General features: G+C 41.0%; 1 protein-coding gene across 1 annotated transcript; it reads left to right on the top strand.

Annotated features, from left to right (window-relative positions):
* The first annotated feature begins 10864 nt into the window (after positions 1–10864).
* Positions 10865–21855, top strand: LOC306702703 (high-affinity choline transporter 1-like). Its single transcript, XM_079168358.1, has 8 exons — positions 10865–11121; positions 11800–11913; positions 14349–14504; positions 15597–15745; positions 16632–16775; positions 17753–17906; positions 18301–18518; positions 18666–21855. Exons 1-8 carry the CDS (start codon positions 10938–10940, stop codon positions 19215–19217), a joined length of 1671 nt encoding a protein of 556 aa, XP_079024484.1. The 5' UTR covers positions 10865–10937; the 3' UTR covers positions 19218–21855.

Below are 21855 nucleotides of genomic sequence, written 5' to 3'. Positions count from 1 at the left end.
AGTTTGCTGGGTTATCCAGTGAAATTCAACTACAAACGGTTCTAAAAGCTAATCTGACTAGCCAGATGGTTTGTTACACAGAACCAGCTGAGAGGCCGTCATTGGAAACTGTTTGGAGGAGGCCAAATCATTTCAAATCATACTTGGCCGATGATTGGATGAATCTGTCCATCAAACTTGTGCCAGTCATGAGAATAGCGAAAACATCTTCTCCAAAGAGGAAAGCCTTCACTGTTGTTCTTTGCTCTTCTTTTACTGAAGAAACATTCTCTGACAGATGGATTTTCATGTGATATTTGAAATTGCAAGAATCCAGCTAGCATGCAAGGTAAGCTAAAAGCTGCCAGTGTTGAACGGGGCTGTTTTCCTCCCTTTAGATGAGGAGGACTACGAAAGTGAAAGTGGAATTGTTGTGGCAATTTATCATGTTGTTCTTTTAGAAATAACTTACATCGCTTAAACCTCAACATGTGCAGACGAGGCCATCCGAACTCATCCAAACCCAAACAATAAATGTTGTCCTATCAAAGGTATTTTCATGTCTGGCTTGCTGTAGTGTCATCTACTGAAGACAATACCAAGGCTGGGACCTTGGCCTTGGTGGATGTCTCGGCGGACAGAGGAGGAGGAGGACGTCTGCGAAGGGGGAAGGGGGAGACAAGATATTGTGTATATATTCTTTGTTGTTAGACCTCCGAACCATCTGTGGGGAAAGCGCTCTATCCATTCAGCTGATTTATTCTAAGTGTCTGTTCAATAAATACGTTTACGACATTTTGAGAGTTTTCTCATCACGGTTATTTCTCACAGGGAGGTTAAAAAGGTTATTTTCCACCACAGTAAACCGTGGAATTTGCATTCAATTTTTGCTGCTCAATCTGTTGAAGAGTAATTACGCGTCACTCTAGATTGTAGACTAGTCATGTGTTCCAATGGACACACACACACACATCTTAGGACAGCCCTGAGCAAAGAATATGCCGTGTGAAAAGCATGCACAGCAAGTATCTCTGACAGAACATTGGTTTTGGTATCTGCTACAAAAATCCAACAGTAGGATGTGTGGTCCCAAACTAGACTGATGGTTGTGCTTTTTGAAAACTGTATGTCCTCCTCAAAGCCTTGTCTCCACAGTCTCAGCCACAGTATCCACAGTTGGTGTCATGTTCTCTCTCCGACTTTTGTTTTGGCAGCAGGGCAGCGCCCGCAGCACCTCTTTGAGCCCTTTGGACATGAATATGTAGAGGAAGGGGTCCACCAGAGGGCTGAGGTAGAGCAGCAGGTGAGACACCAGCCCCAGGTATGTGACTGTTTCCTTAAAGGACAGAGCCTCCAGGAGGATGCTGAGGATGAAGGGGACGTAGAGGAGGGTGTAGTTGGCCCAGATCGCACCGATCCCCCACACCGACCTCCTCCTCTCTGGGGTTTTAGGGTTGGATCGAGAGCAGATCAGGGCCCTCCAGGAATCCACAGCAAAGAAGAGGAGGAAGGGAAAGGGAGCGAGCAGAGACACAGCGAACCAGAGGTTGTATTGGAACACGGCGAGGGCCAAGATGGCGAACGGAGCAGCCCACGTCATCAAGGTGACCGCTGGGGAATGCCTGATGCTGCTGCAGCAGCCGAGACACTGTGGGTAGGCCACCATGAGATGGCGCTCCTGAGCTATGACCAGCATGAGGGTGATGTTGGTGACGACACCAAAATAGAAGATGAAGTCGGTGGGGTTTGAGGGCCCAGTTGTCGTGTCCTCGTCCATACTGGGACGGCCAAAGAAACTGATAATATCAGAGACCAGGAGGAACATGACATGCATGGGGATTTTGTTCTCACCTGGAACAAAGAAACAGAAATGATCAATACCGACACTTCTCATTTCCTTCCCATATGCGTCTTTCTTCATGCACCTGAAACCCTGTGCCACTTGTGTCAGGGGGAATTAATAACTGAGCTTTGTGCCACTTATTTCTAAAGGCCTCCCTCTGATTTGTACGTTGCTTTGAAAAATCTAAATTTACCGTTGCTGATTATTATTGCTACGATTGTTCGTACTACTGTATCTATTACCCCTGATACTATTATTACCAATGATAGGCCCATTAGTGGTACTGATACTGGGACTAAAACTCATACTGATACACTGATACTGCTATGACTTGACACTTTTTTTGTTGTTGCTTTTTTCTTACTCTGTCATGTTAAGTTCTTATTGACTGTTGAAGCTAAAGCCTTTAAGGGTGAACTAAAGCTAAATCTAGAAGAAGCAGCTAGCCAAGCCAAACTGGAATTGCAGTGTTGCAATTACTCTCGTGCGTAGGCGGTGGTGACATAGTTTGAACATTGCTAAAGGATTGGTGTATACATTAAGTAATTGGACAAACGGTAGAGCAGAGTAAGTACAAACCTTTGGACAGATTCTTGAGGGTATAAATAGCCAGTCCGATGGCGGGCAGCCCGATGCTTATCGTCAACCAGTTAATCACTTGAGCGGCTGGTACGGTAGCGTTGCCAGTGAGGTTGCCAGTGACATTGATGCGGACGGGGACAGTTGCTGTTACCGTATTGCTGTCAGCCATAAGAGACCACACTAGCTATTTATGTGTTCAGCTGTTCAGATTAATGTTGACATGCTGAGTGTTGCTCAGCTGATGTTGAGGATGCAGTTAAGTTCTTTTGAAGTAGTCAGTCTAGTTTCAGTCAAAACAAAGACGAAAATCAGCCCTTTGTAAGAACAAAATAAATACTGAACAGTTGTTTGTGACATAATGGTGAAATCTTTATCAAAGATCGTTTTTTTGTATTTTTGTTTTGCACAAAAGACAATATAACAATGTAAATGGTCAGGTACAAATATATAAAATAAATAAGTCAACAAAAAAAAAAACTTTAACTTTACTTTTAAAGCAGCAGTAATCAGTATTTGGCCAGTAGGGGGCAGATACATGTGAAAACAAGCTGGCAGAAGTACCTCCCTGACATTTTACAAAGTTATTATTGTGAACATGTTAGCAAACAGCTGTTTATTTATACATGTAATACATTTGAAGTGAGGTTTGTGTCCACCTGACTAACGTTTATCCAATACTCACCCTTATTTTTCTTCTGGTTTGATCTCCACCAAGTCTTTCTGGATTTTTTGCTCCTAAATGTTCCACTTTCATCACCAGCATGTCACTAGCTGTGTCTGTTTGATGTTGGTTGCTGGGCAGAGAGCGCACAGTGGGTTTACTAGCGCTTGTTTGATTAAAACAGCTGCCAGCTGCTGCTGCAAACAGGGTTGATGAGAGCAATTAGACTGAATCATACAGTAAGTGTGCCATAATAACTAAACTATGAGCTAAAAGTGGCCAGAAAGAGCAGGTGAGAATTTTAAACAGTTGAGTCAACACTACGACACATTTTTGACTATTGAGGGTTTAATATTCATTTAAACATTTAAATATCCACATCTGCTAATGGCAATTTCTCCAGCTTCCTTTCTCTCATAATTTACATGGTTGAAAAATTAAAATGTAGCATTAATAGTTCAGGTTTTGTGGTGTCTCCTGTTCAAGAGCCCCATTCTATTTAGCCTCCTAAGTTTCCAAAGCACGATAATCATTTTGAATCATTATCTTACCTGCAACAAATGATGTCATCTTTCATCCATGAATATCCCCGCAGTTTTCTTGTTTTTAAAGAATAAACTGCTGAAAAATCTTGAAAAGATTTCAAATAAGTGTTGAATCTTGTCCAAATATCTCAATTCCCACTCAGAGAGTGAGAGACAACTAGTCTGTCTGAATATCAAGGTATTGGTCCTGGTTTGTGTGTGTTTGCTTCAGGTGTGGAAGCTATTTATTGCAGAGCTGAGCATCCTTATCTCTAAAGCGCTCAGCTGGCTGCTTTGAATGAGGCCTGGATGTGCTGAATATTGTCCATTGGTTTCAATGGATCACCCTGTGTGTTCATGGTAAAGCATGGGGAGAATATTTGCATGAAAAACTGGTGTCAACATTGTGCAACAATCTTTATCTTAAATGTATTCCTGTGTATTTGTGTGACTCAACCGGACAAAAGGGGCACTCTGACAATTTTACATGACGATCAATTTAAGGAGCGCCACTGCACAACTGTTGTCTGATGATGTCATCTGGGTTATATCACTTGAGCTTTAACAGAAAGGCCGTGTTACAGACAGGAAGCACGGAGAATAAAAGCCATGGAGGGTGTGTCTAATGAAAGACACTATTGAGTTGCACTGTGGGAAAAAAAAAGGATTAAGCTTCTTCTTTTTTTTTTAGCTTGAGGGCTAAAAGCCTGATGGATAGGCTATACTAAATTGCTGGATTGCTTTATTAAAACAATTACTGACATTCTCCTCTGTGCAGGTGTCATAATATGTGCTACAATAGCATAAATATCATGTTCAAGTTCATATGCTGTACGGATTGTAAAACCCTCTGAGGCAAATTTGTGATTTTGGGCTATACAAATAAATTAATCAAAAAAAGTAAATGAATTGAACATGAAATTGTTGAGGGTGACGTGTCTCTCTTAGACATTATCCTCGTCTAAATTAGAAAGTAACCACTGGTGTCAGTGACAAAGCTATTTAAATTCAAAAGTTTTCAATTTTTGACCTTTGCTGTCTTTTTTACAAACTCAGTGTCTTAAGACGCATCAAACCTCTGAGAGTACCAACGTTTTTGTCTAGAAGTGTTAAGGAGCAATTTGTTTATAAGTGGTTCCCCGTTTCATTTGTATTGTGAAAATAATGCACGAGTGTCGTTGACGAGAATTATTATACCTGCCTTTGGTTTCACGCTATTCTGGGGATCAACAAAAGAAATGCACTTAACAGCAATTTATTTTTCAAGAAACCATGACTTGGTTACTCACGATAATCTGCAGAGCTTGTTGTGAGCAGATTTATACATGACACTGCTGAGTTGTAGTGCTTTGAGCCCCACAAACATGAGTGCTCTATATTCCCATTGTATTTGAGAGAAAACGGACCTCATATGGCAGATATCACCAAAACTAGGCTACTCGCACCAAAACAATCTATATTGATAAATAGCACTACAGGTAACTTGAGATGAATTGTCCCCTTAAAGTGCCACGGCTCCCCTTAAAGTGCTTGACTTTTTCAAGGCCCTCCCCCGAGCACCATCACGACTCAACTATTGCCCCAACCAACCTGCACAAACATCAGCCACGCTTAATTTGCATACAATCACTTCTGACTGCAGTTTCATTTTATGACTGTTCTGGCACCAAATACAAGTCATATAATCCTTATAAGCCGATAGTGAAGCAATACAGATTGCATCACCAAAAGGCCGACTCGCTGCAGGCCTAAATCCATCTCTGTCACACATCATGCACACATCATGCACACATATGCGTGTTTACGCACACAGACAGACATATTGCTGCAAGTTCTTTTAACAAGCTCTTTAAATGCATGTCTGCTGCACTACGGCCTGAGTCACTGTATGCGGTTCTTTTCATCACATGCCTGTAAAAAGAAGTAATGAAAATAAAAGCACTTTAAGATGCAAAGAGCAGTGGTAATGCGCCCGCAAAGGCAGTGACGAAGTCTGCAACACATGGATGTAAATTATTCAGAATATAATGCTATATTTATATATTTAACATCAGCTTACCAAATGTTTTATGAAGAAGGAAATGTATTTGATGCGTTTGTTAGACCTCAAGGACACACACGGTGTGTTTTGGTGAGAGACGCTGAATGTAAATACAACTTTTTTGTTTGATTATAAGAAATTCCACAGAGCACCTTTAACCACACCTGAAATATTTCCCAAATGACTACAGACAGAAATGTAGGGAAACATTTGTAACTGTCTGTCTGTTGCCACTGAGACACTGGTTTGTAATCTAAAGTACTTTGTAATCTGAAGAATGTGATATTGAGGCGTCCCACTTGTTACTCCCACAAGTAGTGAAGGTGTTGGTGACAGTGTTTGACAAGTGAAACGCTGAACACCGTTTCCGGTGGTGCAGTTACAGAATAATCAGCCCCGCAGGCTGAATTTATCACCCGAGGGTAATAAATTCACAGCTGTTTGTCGTGTTGACAGTGTCGTTCAGTCACATGAGCATTTCAGTGCCACGCGCGGCGTGTCCTCATAAACAACGAAAGACAAACAGGCAGTAGCAGGCTATATACAGTATCTGAAACTATATGACTAGCAATGAATCATTATGGTTAGCAGCCAGGACCACGTACAAATAGTTCTACTTATGAGATTAAAGCCAGGATGAAAACAATATGTCAGATTTCAAAATCAATCCAAAAGAAAAATCCTCAAAGAAGGTTTCATGAAAAAAATGTATTTCACTGCAAGACTGGTTTTATGCAGCTGTGAACAATACAACAAGTGCATGATTTGACTTTCTGATAACTTATATTGAATGAAAGGCTAACATAAGTCTAATGTGCTGGTGGAATCCTGGTGTAGTGACTATGAATAATAAATATAAATCAACTCAAACTGTCAATGTGCTCTGACCGGCCTCATGCTGCGGTCGATAAATTGTGGCACTCAGGTCCTCTGACATGTAGAAACGCATCAAAGCTTTGTCCTTCTGCTTCGTCCTTCCCTTGCTGAGCTGTAGGGGAACATTAAAAAGGTGCAAGATCCGAGATTGCCTCTCAACATGTCGGCAGCGAGTCAGCTGCTTTTGTCTTCAGCTACAACGTTCTCTGTCAGGGCGGCATTATCAGCTGTAACTGCCATATATGAGCACAGTGCAGAGCGGCGGGCGTGAGCCAGCCAGTGGGGCACGCTCAAATGCACTAAAAGCACGAGCGACTTGTGAATAAAACAAGGATAAGCTCGGATAACAACACACACAGAGGGAGAGCGACTTCACTCTCTACTCAGGTGGACATTTCTCCACTCGATCTTTACAAAGATAATAGCTGTGTGCTGCCACATTAATGAATTTTAAATACAGCTCTTTTGAAACATGTTGAGCCCCCCCTCGGCTCTTTTCAGTCTGTCTTTACAGATGATGTGTTCAGGCATTGCTACAGTTGGCCTGTGACCAGCAGGGTGCTCAGAGATACTGTGTCTTGTTTCTGTGAAAGGGCCCAGGGATGACCCGGGATATCTTTACTATCTCTGAGGGGCAATTTGTTCTTCAGCCAAACACATTTTAAATTTCACATCGAGTTATTTAGGCCAATGGCAGCAGGGACCGATACGTTCTTAAGTCTATCGGTCCTGCATCATGGCAGATTGCATCTGCAGCCAGATGGAAGCAACTTGACCTCCGTTGACAGAGGGTAGCTAGGATCAGCCAGGATTGACTGCCTTCTTTAAAGTCCTAACATTCACAGTTGTGCCTGCAATTTTGCAGCGTGAATAGAGTCAGCATTGCAGGAATGATAACATGACACCGTACATATTGGTTTAGGCATGCAAGACCAATGTGAGAGGTTAGAGGGTGCACCCATTTGGGTGACCCAGTAGAGGGGAAAAACTAACATTTTAAAGATCCAAAGATCCACAATCACGGAATCCTTCCAAAGACGAGGAACTGTAGGGAGCTGGATTGACAAAGTGAAGATAAGACAAAATATATCTGCCAGCTGGTCATTACAATTGTTAGGAATGCATCCTCCAATGCTTTCCAGTGCTGGGGGTGTCCACTTGATACGGTGGAGGTGGTGGGAGACAGGAGGATGATGGAAAAGCTATCATCCCTGATGGACGACACCTCCCACCCCATGCGGGACGCCCTGGCAGCTCTGTGCAGCTCCTTCAGCCACCGGCTGATTCACCCCCGGTGTGTGAAGGAGAGGTACCGCAGGTCCTTCCTTCCTGCTGCTGTCAGGCTGCACACAGCTGTGCTCCCAGTCGACCACACAACACAAAAATCTGTGCAATACAACAATTATTCTGTCTGTATATATAATATTTTTAGTTATAGTTATATTTTAGTTATTGTGGATTTGTACTTGTTTTACTTGGTTAATATTCTTTACTGTTTATTACTTATTTATAATACTTGTTTTGATACATTGTTGTTTTTACTGTGTCTCTGTAATCCTGTAAAATGTCCCCACTGCGGGACGAATAAAGGATTATCTTATCGTCACGGCCTTTAGAAAAAGAAAACAAAAAGTGTTTTTGAAAAGTGACTGCTCTTCGCTAAAATCATGGACATTAAACTGATTATGAAATACATCCAGCTCATTAGAAAAGTCAAGGGCTGGCTTTGCCATTATGAGAAATTAGACACTGCATCCCCATCATGGACTTCACACCCTCCCATGCATGGTGTGAATTACCAGTACTGAGCTACGCTATGTGTCCTTGTAGCTAAACTGAGCTTAAGTTCCTTTTCAGCTAGTTTCTGTAGTTGCCTCTACCAAGTCACATGCCTTTTGTTGCGCAACAGCAGGGGGAACTCGCGGCCATACTGGAGAGGCTCCCGGCAGAGAGCCCGCACAAAAAGCCCGTCAAACGGAGGTGGGTCATTGTTGATTCTGTAACACGCAGATCAGTTTAAAACAATAGATTAGTAGTGGCGATAAAACAACTCAAACAGGTAAAAAAAATAGCGCACTGCACAGCTGCTGCAGCATGTCGCCATTACAAGCACCAACAGTCTCTCCTTCACTTTGCATCATGGGAAAAACAGCAGGATACTAGCAGTGGTGCGGCCTCGATGACCTGCCGACGAAATGAATCCTGCAGATTCTTTGTTTATGCTCATCTCATGTTTATATTTCTTATGTTAGCCGATATCTTTTTCTTATATGCAGGGCCGTATTCTACTTTCACTTCAAACCCACAACTATCAATAACACAATTTCTCAAAATGATGTGCCGCTAACCTTCTGTGCTTACAGTTTGCTGTACTGTTGACGCAGTATATTCATCTGCAGTTGAAGTGGCAGTCCTCTCATTCGCTGACCTAGGGGGGGGTCGGTCACATCAGTTTCTACATATGACAAAAATAGAAGCCCTCAAACATTGCAATGCAAACCATGTTTTTGAGTTGGGGGACAGACTATACATTCTGGGTTTTCTGAGAGGTACTAGAAAGAGCATTAAGCTAACCCTTCATGGTTTTCACTTGACAGTGAAGAAAGCTGTAGTTAAATAGCAGACATGTTAGGCAAAGATGATCATTTATTAACGGCTAAAATCAATGGGAGACAAAAGGACATATTCTTACTTTTCTCTTTAGAGGTTGCGTTCCTAACAATTGTAATGATCAGCTGGCAGTATTCCTGTATTTCAAAATGTTCACTCATGTTCACATATTCTTTTGTGGCCCTTTCATTTCTTTCTTATCTTTTACAGATCTTCTTTCTTAGTGTGTAGGCGTATGTGTTTATCTTTGCTTCTTCTTATATAACCATGGTGGGTTATTTTGTTTAAAAAAGAAAAAGAGATGTATGAGTCCAACTTAAAATATATTATATATAATGCAAAATATAACAAAAATAAGAACATTTGTTATCTGCTTTTTCCAAAGCTCTCAACAGCATTGCATTAGTGGACTGAGCTTGTCCATATATATATATACTGTATATGTACCAGGTGTCCCTCCATATAGCCTATATATTGGAGGGACACTGTAACTAACCCGTCTCCATATGCTGTTTAAAGCTCCAGAAAAAGGCAGTGGACCTTGAGTTAAGATAAATGCCCCTTTATGCTCGACACCCACTGCTACATTTAATATTATTATCAGTCATATTTCTATTTTTATAGCTACTGCTACCTCTGAGGTTGGTAGGAGATAACCATATGGTAAAGCCAATTTCTGTATACCACTGTGAATTAAATACTTGACAAATGAAAAATATGTATTTTCTCATTGTATTAAGACCTTAAATTGATGGCACAATAAATATCACAGCTTCAAGTTCAATTGTAGATTTTCAAGTTATGCTCAGGGGTTGAAATACGGGCCTATTTTTTACATGGTCTAGTATTCTAAAGTTCTTAATGTGCTTTGTTCTTGATCATTTGTAACAAGGTAGGAACTATCAACATGGGAAACAGTGAAAACAATTTTATTAAACAAGCATTTTATTATCTAAAACAGATATAAAATTCAGTAAACTTCATATTATTACCTCATTTAAATTGAGAAATATTTCATTGACATGAGTTGATGTAAATCATCATTCGGGATGAGGGTGGAGCTACTTACCTTGACGTCATCAGTGCTGACGTTGACGTTCATTCATCTAACATTTTATCTTTGGTTATTTGATGCAGATATGTAGCTTTGTATACTTAAGTGTTTTCTATTGCATTAATGGTTAATAAAGGGTCTCTGGAAAGGTCAACACTAGCATCAACTGACAGGCCAGAAAATAAGCTTTCCAAAAATATGTCTTTTGTATGTGGCATAAATAGATTTAGAATGTAAGAATAAAAAGAACAAAAGAGCGAATTCATCGTGCGTGTATTTCAAAGCGGTGAATACAATGTGAGGGATAGTCACAAGGTCTCTTCTCTTTCCGATTGAAAGTGAAGAGGGTGTGACTGAATATCAGCATGGTGGATGCCACGGGCATTGTTACCGTCTAACTCGGAAAAAAAAAAAGAAAAAAAGAAAAAGCACTGGCCCAGATAACGGTTGCCAACATAAGCAAAGGGCATACCCACATACACAAACAGAGGTTGTTGAGGGACGCGTCGGACCCCCATACCCACATAAAACAAACAGATGATTTGCTTTATATATATTTCACAGTTAGATAAATGATATGCGGGCGTGCTGCGCGTGTTTCACCTTGACGGTCGTCTGCTGCGGATGTGTAGTTCCAGCCGTCTCCACAAGGCCTCACAGCATTTCCTCTGTGAGTCTGCTCGTGCGCCGGCAGTGAGGGATGTGTTGTATCATTCAAGCTGCCCGGCAGACGCGCGGTCCTCCAGACGGTATCCTGCAGCCCGATCATGGCCCTCAACATCCCCGGCGTGGCCGTTATGGTGTTCTTTTACCTGCTGGTCCTCGGGATCGGCATCTGGGCTTCATTCAAGTCCAAAAGGGAAGCCAAGAAGTGCCACGGGGATACGACCGAGATGGCTCTGTTGGGAAACCGGGGCATCAATCTGGTTGTCGGTATCTTCACCATGACAGGCGAGTAACTGCGGCACATGAACGGGCGACAACAGGAAGTCATCTTGCTCTTTATGCGTGTAATGAAAAGATGATCTGACTCTGGTCTTATTTCCACAGTTTGGCGCATAATTGGTTATTATGTAATCGATTTCTCTGTAACGTCCTAAAATGTCGTATGTGTATAGAAAATACGCACACGCAATTTTTTATATGTATCACGAATCCTTTGGCTATAATAACTGATGGCGAGACAATAGAAACGGTTTAAAGGAAACAGGAAGTTAATGGTTTAAAATAAACGGAGTCGATGTAAAATACAGGAGGAAATGAATCAGTATGACGTTTTGCTTCATCCTTATGCATGTATGATGATGACTATCAGCCCAAATCACTTGTTTCCGCTCACTTTCAGGACATGGCTGCTTTAAAGTAATTGGTCATTAAATTTACAACAAATTGCTATTTAAATTTAATCTCTTATTAAAGTTGCAGTAGACGGGCTGCTTCCTACACCTTAAGTCCTGAAAGGTGATATTTTGCATCTCGCACAAGATAGAAATATCACCTTACGTCCAGTAAAGGGCTTAGTAGGTTCTCATGTTACAGGCATGATTGAGTTTGTCAGGAGCAGCATCCAACCTTCCTGCCTCTGTCCTCTGCCCGTATGTGAAAGTGTCTTGTGTTTTGTGTGAACAGCTACATGGGTTGGAGGCGGATTCATCGTGGGCACAGCAGAGGCAGTGTACAACCCCTCCATGGGACTGATCTGGGCCGTGATGCCGATCGCAGCGACTATGTGCTTCATCATCGGTGAGGTTTCACTTGTCAGTATCGGGTAGCGATACGATCGTAAAGTGGCCAATGGTATGCCACTGTTCTTCAGCAGTATATACTGATCCCCAGAGGGGTATGCCACTGTGAGCTGTAGTGCATACCGATCCCTGTTGTGGCGTGCCACTCCAACGGGTTCCTGAAGAGGCCAACTCTGATGCTGCTGAGACATAAAGCCAACGCGAAAGTGCCATAAAATGCAGTTCCTCAAATGGCCAATTGAGGCTTGATCCAAAAGCGAGTCAATCCTCATAGACCTCCATGTTAGAATGCTCAACTTTACAGCAGGGGGGGTAGTTATACAACTCATCATAATTAAGATCATGGACGCTTTGAGTGACAGGTGGGTGCTGTGATCACGGAGACTGTGTCCCTATTTTAAACAGTCCGTGGTTTTAACCAACTGAATACCCATCCACTCACCCCAAAGTCTTTCAGGACCTTCGCCTCGCCTACATTAGGAGATTTTAAATTATATCCCATTTATGCCAATAGATCCCCTACATTTTACACACTGGAGTGACCTCATGTGGACATAATGAATAATGAATAATGTCCTGTCTCAGAAGCAAAGTTAGGGACAGGTCTCTAACGAGGACCCCTTTGATTTGAAATGAGGGTCCAGTCTGAGTCTAAAAAAAAAACCAAAACAGTTCCCTGAATATTCTCTCACTCTGTGAAGTCTGAAGGAGACTTCTGCAGAAATGTTGCTAAAAATAATGATTATAACTGAGAAAAAGATACAATTTTATGGCACAATGCGATAAAAGTATGATATCTTCCCTCATAATTGTGCATGGAACTTTACACCTAAAATGAGGATGCTTGCTTGTTATACGACGACATAATATTGAAATTAGAAATAATTTTGTATCTCTATGCAAAGCAGTCTCTCAAGTTTGCTACAAGAGCAAACAGCGACCGTGGGCAAAAAAATAAAAACTGTGATATGTGTGACCACACTGTGGCCCAGTGGCCTTGTTGAACCAAAAGGTCGGCGGGTTCGTTCCCCGGATACTACTGTATGCATGTCAAAGTGTCCTTGAGCAAGACAATGAACCCCAAGTTGCACCTTGAGCGCTTTACAGCAACCCAACTGCTCCTAAATGCTAAAGATGTGTTAAATGCAGAGGTTAAATTGTACATATGACGATTGTAATAAAGTAAAAATAAACAACAAAATTGACCCAGAAAATTCCACGATAACACACAGAAACATCTTGACACCAGTCTTTTCAAGCAAGTAGTTTCAGTTGCAAATGTAACCAGACCTAAATAATAGAGGTGGCAGATATCATGAGTCGTTTTTGAAGGCATTGACAGATAACATAACGGTTCCTAAATCAAACATGCCGTAGCATGTTTACGTAGCCGATTAAGGACATCTCAGACTGGTCTTGTCAGTGCTCAGCTCTACACCGTCAGACTTGGTTAAACTTTTCTTTAACTTAAAGTACAGCTGAAGCTGACTGGATTTCGTCCGTTCGTTTACAGAGGTACTCTCTCAGAAATGAACGTGTACATGTAACCTTTTTGGTTGTACTATATAAAAGCATTGTAGCATTCAGGCACCGTTATCTTTGTATTTTTATTGCTACTTAATGTTTACAGTGTATGGATTCCCTTCCTCTGGAAACTACTCAAATGTCTGCTGGTCAATGTGGGAAATCACTCTACTAAAGTAGAAGCCGGTTAAGAGAAATTGGTTTTCTCAAAACGGTTAATTATAGCACTCCATCACACATAATCTCCTGAAATGCATCACAAAGTACAGTGTACAGTAACAACACTTTTGATCAATGGAAACACAGCTTCCCTTATGTCAGGAGATTAGCAGAGAAAAAACAGCATTCCTCTGCACTTGAAAGTCACATGAGAAGAGAAAGATTTATCCTCTTAAACCCTGATGAATGTACGCTGAAGTCAATGTGGGTACATATTACAGTGACACACTTACTGTGATTGCATATTCAATGTTTGACTATGAGCCAGGTTTTATTTGTGCTTTCTAAATTAAAATATTCACATTGAGAGAAAAAAAGCAGAGGCACAATTTCACACAGAAAATCACATATTTACTGAATCATCAGCTAGATGTCATTTACCATCTAGCTCGATGACGAGACAAGATGCATCAGCATCTAAGTGGCTTACCACTTCTGCATAACGGCTTCCTGTTGAAAAGGGTGAAACTACACATGGGGAAATTTAATGTGAATAGTAGGAATATTTAAACAAGGCATGTAGTGTTTTGTCAAAAGTTAGAAATCTGGTGAATAAAAACAAATTCGTCTTCTAATTCAAAAGCTTACTGTTGACCATAATGCTTATCATACATTGAAATGACAAATAACTGTCTGACACATTCAGCCAATGAATCTAAATCTTTCTATTTCTTTGTTTTCATCCTTGAGGTGGCGTGTTCTTCGCCGAGCCGATGAGAAACAATAAATACGTGACCATGATGGATCCTTTCCAGATCAAATATGGAAAAGTACCGACGGCCGCTCTGTGTCTGGCTTCGCTCATATCAGAGATTATGTGGGTAACAGGAACACTCATAGGATTAGGTAAGACTGCCTCTATGTGTGGGTGTGATGCATTTGATACTCGTGCGTTGACCCTGGCAGCGGAGCAGCTGTTGATCGCAGCTCTTTGCTGAGGTGTTGAGTGAAACACAAGCCTTTATCTAATTGTACGGCCGGTCTGAAATAACTCTATCAAAGGAGACCAGAACTCACACCAGTAACCACAGGAGTGGTCTGAGATATTGTTGTAAAGCAATCAAATATTTAAATACGGAGATAAGGATAATACCATTGACTTCTAGATTTGATTTCTTCTCGTGTCACTTTTCTGACACATTTATGGGCAAAAACAAATGTTCTTGTTATGTGTTTATGTAAAAACAATAATATTCCAATAAATTGCTATTGAATATTTAAAACCAACATCACATCATTCATTATTATTTAGGGATCATTTATCTCTTGCTTCTGCTGCCCTCTGTTCTATTGTACTTTGTTGTTTTTCCTATTGTTATGGCGGTTGCAGCAGGCTTAAAAACAGTCATAAATAAAAGCATCAGCAAAAAAATAAGTAAACGGGTGAACAGGTTTCTGTTACAAGAAACAAAGTGGTGCATTCCCTGTGAATTGATAAAGAAACGACACCATTTAAAAGACTTGGAGGGTGTGATTGTGTGATTTTTGTAATGCACCTACTGAAAAAGTAAACAAGTTCAATGCAAAGCTGCCCTTGGCAAACTATTTAACTACTGATTAGATAGTCAAATTCTGTCTCGCCCATCCCACAAAACCCTGTAGAGTACAAGAATAATTCCATGTTTACACTCAACCTCAAACAGTATAGTAATGTACATCAAGTGTTCTTTGTTTTAACTTCCTTTGGCCTAATTTGACTTTAAAATTCGGAGGAAAATGTATAGATTATAAAGTGATCGCTTACTTTACTTCTTGTGAAAAATAATTTTAGGTGACAAGTCAAGGTCAGCGAAACATTGAGAGCTTTGGTGTTTTAGTGGAACATTGCTGTGACGGTCAACATTAGGGTTTCCCGTCCTCACAAGTATCTTAAATGTGTAGATGAGTGCATGTACACAGTGGTGGTAAAACACTTATGTGTGTGTGTGTGTATTACAGGTGTAACTATGAGTGTGATCCTGAATTTGTCCTACTCTGTGAGCATCTGGATTTCGGCTGCTGTGGCCATCACCTACACCCTGATGGGAGGTCTCTACTCTGTGGCCTACACAGACATCATACAGCTCATTCTCATTTTCATCAGCTTGGTGAGATATCGCTATTTTTTTTTTTAAACCTGGAGCTATACCAGGGAGGTTTTGAAAAGGAATGAAACCGTTATTCTGGCTCTGTTTAAAGTTAAAACAACTAAAACTCAGTAATTGACATTTTGTGTCTCGTTTCTTTAAACTGAAATGTCAAAACAACATTTTGTAGTTTTAGGCAGAGTTCGTTGGAAGGCTGGAACTATTTCTTAACGAAAAATATCCACCCACCCAGTACACGTGTCTCTGATTGTTGCCTGGCATCGTCCCATGCAAGCTATACATTTTTATGTGCATAGAGTACACTAGACACGTTTCAATTCGGGAGTGTTATACGTAGGTCTTGGTTGGTGTACTTTTGAGCTTTGGAAAGAGCCACGCTAGCTGTACTCTTTATGCTAATTCTTTATGGCAGATGCTATTAGCACCTGTGTGTCAGAAGCCAGCAATCCTATTTGCACCAGGTCGGATGACATGGCAGAGACGAGCGCCCAACAATGTTATTTGCACCCGACCTGGGCAAACATTAGATCCTGAATGTGTACATCTTAACTGTTGTAGGCTATGTATGTTTTTCCTAGACGTTTACCAAGAAGTTTTGTTGCCTAAATCTAACCAAGAGGTTTTCTTGACTAAACCTCCTAAAATATTTTACTGTAGCTTTAGCCTTTTCATTTAATAGTTTACATTTTATACTGTTAACTAGCTCTGAATGAAGGTTTTCATTTCACACAATCTTATTTGCGAGTGAACCTCTTTGTTCTTTTAGCCGTTGTGCCCTGATGATGTCCAGGTAAAGGCTTAGATGGGGCGACAGCGGCTCAGTGGTTAGCAATGCTAAAAAAAAGTTACGTTTGCTAAAGGTCTTCTCTTTTTTTTTTTTTTTTAGTGGCTGTGCGTTCCCTTCGCTATGATGGGCCCCGCTGTGGTGGACATCACTGAGACAGCCTACAACTCCACCTTCCTGTCTCCATGGGTCGGTACTCTGGAGGCAGACCGGGCCTGGATGTGGATCGATAACTTTCTACTTCTGGTGAGACTAAACGTGTTCTCAAGAAAGATTGGATGTGTGTTTAAAGTGACGCTTATTTAAGGTAAAGTTTGTTCCAGGATACTGACAAGGATGTCCTCTGGTTCATTGTCTTATTAAATCATTGGCAGCATGTCAAGTTTCAGACTGGACTGGATCCAAATATGCTTTTCGAAGATTATATCTCCCTTCTTTCAAAAGACTGTTATCTGTCTTATGCAATGGAGTGGACTGCACTGCAGGTGTTACACAAACATTCTTCTTAGGTTTCATTTTTTGAATAGAACCCGCAGGAGATGTGAATTCCCCCGCTGGAAGCAGTTGGGACTTTGACAGCTAGCTTAAATTTTCAAAACTAACTTGCAGCTGAGATTAGCAGATAATCATGACACCGTGCAAAGAGGTCTTGCTAAATCTGTTAATAAGCTTGGGTGAAGGAGACTGAAGGACTTTACCTCCCAGCAGTCCTGAGAGCTCTTCAAGAGGTGGAGGTTGTTTAAGGGATGATTAAGCGGCTCCAGCTCTGGATTGTGCCCCTCGTGTTTTATTACATTTAGGTCACAGAGTTGCTCATTTGTTCTGCCAAAAGATTTATTTTTTTTAAACTGAAACCTTGCGTTTCATGTTTTTTTTGGGGGGGGGGACTTGAATCCTCAAATGCTCTGCTGTTCATCTTGATCAAACAATATTGTGTCCATAGTTTCCCCGTTGCGACTAAGTGTTCTAATCCAAACACAGATGGTGGCCAGAAGGGACATATCTCTTGCTTAATTTGTAAATATAGAGAAATTATTCTAAATTTTAAAATAATTAAAAATATTACACGAATCTAGATAACGGCACGTGATGATGAACCTCTAGGTTTGGTGACGCATTGAATTGCTTTACCAACGGGTGAAAAAAAAAACCTACTGCTTTCCTGCTGCTATGCTCCAATATATGACTTACCTCGTCTTTTGTTTGTCCTCCATCTCTTCAAGGGTTTGGGGAACTTGGGTCTTCAGAACTTCCACCAGAGGACGCTGTCAGCCTCCTCCTCGTCTACAGCCAAGATCACCTGCTTCGCTGCTGCGTTCATCGTTCCCACATTAGGCATCCCTCCCATACTCCTCGGTGCAGTGGCTGCATCAACAAGTACGGTTCAGGAGCAGAGAATAAAACAAAACATTTGAATCTTATTTGACACTTCACATTGGCTCTAATGTTTACACTTGGGATTTTGTTTTACAAGCTAAGAAAGCAACATTTAAGTCAAGTCTGATGTTGCTAAACTAAATTAAATTCCAATAAACCTTGTACAGTGCAGGATGTAAGATTTTTTGATTCCCGCTAAATGATATTAAATCAAATCTTTAATCAAAACAATAGAAAATATCTAGTGTCTCAGTTGCACTTCCTCATTAAGCTTATAAGATGTGAAATAAAAAAAACCATTGAAGAGAATTCAACTTAAAATGAAATGCGTTTGTGTCCGTTTGTCTTTCTCTTTCCTCTCACCTGTTCGTCAAACTGTCTTCATGTTCCTCAGACTGGAACTTGACTTCTTATGGTTCTCCGTCTCCATTCGAGCGTGGGGAGGCGGGACTCATCCTGCCCATCGTGCTGCAGCACCTCACCCCGACCTACATCTCCATCATCGGCATTGGGGCGGTGGCTGCCGCTGTGATGTCATCCACTGACTCCGCCTTGCTGTCTGCGGCCTCCATCTTCACCGCCAACATCTACAGGAACATCCTGAGGCCACAGGTGAGGAAGAGACATCAGACATCCTTATACTCTTTCACATTAAAGGAAGTACATTTAAAAAGTATTGTTTACAGCGTTTGTGCTGAATTACCTACTTTTTTCACAAAAATGGGCCATTTTGTTTGTTTGTTTGTTTTTTTTCTCCAGGCATCGGAGAGGGAGATCCAGTGGGTGATCCGGATCTCGGTGGTGGTGGTGGGCCTGGCCGGTACGTCTCTCACCTTCCTGGACAACAGCGTCCTGATGATCTGGATGCTTCGATCCGACCTCACCTACACCCTCATGCTGCCGCAGCTCGTCTGCGTCCTCTTCTTCAGCGTCTCCAACGCTTACGGGGCCGTCCTGGGCTGCGTGGTGGGCATGCTGCTGCGGGTGTTGTGCGGGGAGCCGCTGATTGGGCTACCACCTATTATCAAATTCCCAGGATGCATTCTGGTAAATGGCGTCTACATCCAGCACTCCCCGATCAGGACCATTTGCATGCTCTCTGCCATGGTGGCCATCCTCTTGTTCTCCTACCTGGCGTCTCTGCTCTTCAACAGAGGCCTGATTCCTGAGAAATGGGATGTTTTTAATGTGAAGGCTCAGTACTCGAAACAATCACAAGCTGACGCCGTATCCGAAACTAAGGACGAGAAATTGAAAGAACCAAATGAGAACAATGACGCCTGTGAGCCAATGTTAGAATCAACATGTTAAGTAAGAAACCTCATTTAAATACATTTTTTTTTTACATTATACATCAGTAAGGACTGGTTTATTAACAAATGTTTGCAATGTGTAATGACATAATTTTAACAGTACAATATATTTAGATTTTTTTGTATACTTTTATATACAACATAAATGGGAAAAAAAACATCACACCTACGCTCTTTGTTATTATAAGAGCTCAGCTTTATTTTTCATTGATGGAGTAATAGACAATACACCTCTGGGCACTAAAATGTAACCCCCCCCCCCCCCACACACACACACACACACACACACACACACACACACACACACACCTTGACTAGGAACAAAATGTTCACTGCTTTTTGAGCAACATTTTGCAGATTAGCCATAAGCGCTGCTGTTGATTGAACTTTAATTTCTTGTTCATACAGACGAAGGACTGTTTAAGCCCCTCTCAAAGCTCCCACATATTACACACAATGCTATCGGTGCACACAATTTAATAGGAAACCATTAAAGGAAACCTGCCGTGAAAGCCATAATCTTCTTAAAGCAGAGCTGCGCAGGTGTCAAACATACAAACTTTGATGTGGGCTTATTGTACCCTCGGTTTGCACGTTGAAGCTCTATAATGTTGGAAACAAATATAGAAAATACAAGGAAATATCAGATCTGGTATTGGCAGGTACTCAATATTAAAAGACACAAACTGAGATCAGCAAAAGACAAACAAACATGAATTGCATTTGACTGCATTTGAGTTAGCTTTTTGACCTTCCAAAGACAAATATTAATAACACTAACTTAATGCAGAGGCTCACTGACCCCTTTGGGCCCCCGGGCTTGAGCGCGCTAGGCCCATGAGATAATCCCTCAGTGCTTTAAAAGATCATTTTATATTTGAACCCACAAAATTCTTCTTTTGGTCTAAGTCCTGATTTTACAGCAGGCATTAGGATTAAAAAAACAATATCTTTCCACAGAAAAGTATAGTTAATATTGAAACCAAGGACCCGACCCGGGGTTAATACTGCTGACATATCGCACCACTACTGAGTGAATACTGAGAAAAACCAGCAGGGCTGCTTGAACAACCCAATAAGGCCGACAGATTTAATTATGGTTTACTCAGGGCTGAGCAAAACAGATTATATGGAAGCAAAGGGGCCTCGGTGACCTGAGGTTTTTAATATAATCAGTTAATTTGAAACGTTTAAAATAATCCATAGTTTCTTTACAAATGCACTTTATAGTTTTATCGTATTGAAATATTATTTCAGGTCTATTGTCAGGCTGTGGTCAATGTGCCGCACTTGAAACACGACACCTACAATGTGACACGTCTTTTTACACCACAGCTGATGTTTTAAACACTATACGGCAGAGGGATCACTTAAAAAAAGCAACCAAATAACTTCAATATTAAAGGGAAGTTCTTGTATTTGTTAACAAGCAAGAAGCAATAGCCAAACACAGTGATTGACAGCGGACTACTTTCTTTTAAAAAGGCTTGAGCTCCTATCCCCGATCAGTGTCATTCTTTCAAAAGTCTGCTTCTCTCATAAACGTCGTCAATAATGTGTAAAATATAACGTAGGTTAACAAATACTGGAAATTCCCTTTAATCACTTGGAGAACATTTGAAGTGTGCCGACACTATCCACTATCCACTATCCACTATCCAAAAGAGGCACCCAGTCTTCAGTACTGACTGCTGGCATAATTAAGCACTTCATGGGTTAATATTGAAGTAATCACAACACGTACGCATATATGTTTTAAGAAATATCAAAATCTGTATAGACATATAATACGTTTCAGAATTAAATCCTTTGAATGTTGAAGTGCACACGACTTTATCTGAATCCGCGTGTGTCCTATAAGCTCGTGATGACACAACAAAAATAACCCCCCTCTGCTTAATAACTCAACATGGAAGTGTGCGGCATGTCGGGGCTGTGACAGATGTCCGTACAGCCCCCCCGTGACAATCTAAGTGAGGTAACAATATATCAGCGTGGTATTATCTGAGGTGACATCTCGCTCTTTGACTCGTCTTTGTGCCAACAGGTCTAGTGGAACCATCGTCCCAAAGGACACAGTAACACAGGCGGAGATAAAGGTCTTCTATAATAAGACCACACAAGTGTTGCTGTCAAAAGGACGGTGCCTTGGCTCCGTTGTTTTGATGAGGGTTAGGTTCAGGATGAGACATTTTAAGTATGAAAGGGTGGTGAAAGGACAGTGTGTCAGATTAGAACTGCATTAATATATTGATTTTGCTTGTATTTGTGTTGAGTGGACAGCTATAGTCTTTCATGATGGTTTAGATATTATTTCAGTCTATAAAAGTAAATGTTTTTTGCAAATGTTTTAGAAATGTTAGGGAGTACTTTCCAATCAAAACTTTGCCCATGAAACTTTCTACATGTTAACACAGACCAAGTAGGGACATTACGGATAAGAATTGCACAAATTCTGATGCCGACATTTTCTTTTTCAAACCGGTGTAACGTCTGTAAAAGCTTTTATCATCCTGGATAATCTGCTCTTATATTTAAGATGAATAAAGAAGTGTGTGGAATTTTACTTGATCCATAAAACTTGGTTGTAAAAGGGGACAAAACTATTGAAATACGTTTGCGGAGTGAAACTATTT

Source organism: Pholis gunnellus (assembly GCF_910591455.1).
Source record: "Pholis gunnellus genome assembly, chromosome: 11".
NCBI classification, from domain to species: Eukaryota; Metazoa; Chordata; class Actinopteri; order Perciformes; family Pholidae; genus Pholis; species Pholis gunnellus.
Note: the sequence above shows the minus strand (reverse complement) of the source record. Positions and strands in the feature narration are given on the sequence as shown.

Coding starts and splice junctions, on each gene's coding strand:
- LOC306702703 (XM_079168358.1), top strand. CDS start 10,938: ATGGCCCTCAACATCCCCGGCGTGGCCGTTATGGTGTTCTTTTACCTG. Junction 15,746..16,631: donor TTCTCATTTTCATCAGCTTG/GTGAGATATCGC, acceptor TTTTTTTTTTAG/TGGCTGTGCGTTCCCTTCGC. Junction 17,907..18,300: donor TGCAGTGGCTGCATCAACAA/GTACGGTTCAGG, acceptor CATGTTCCTCAG/ACTGGAACTTGACTTCTTAT.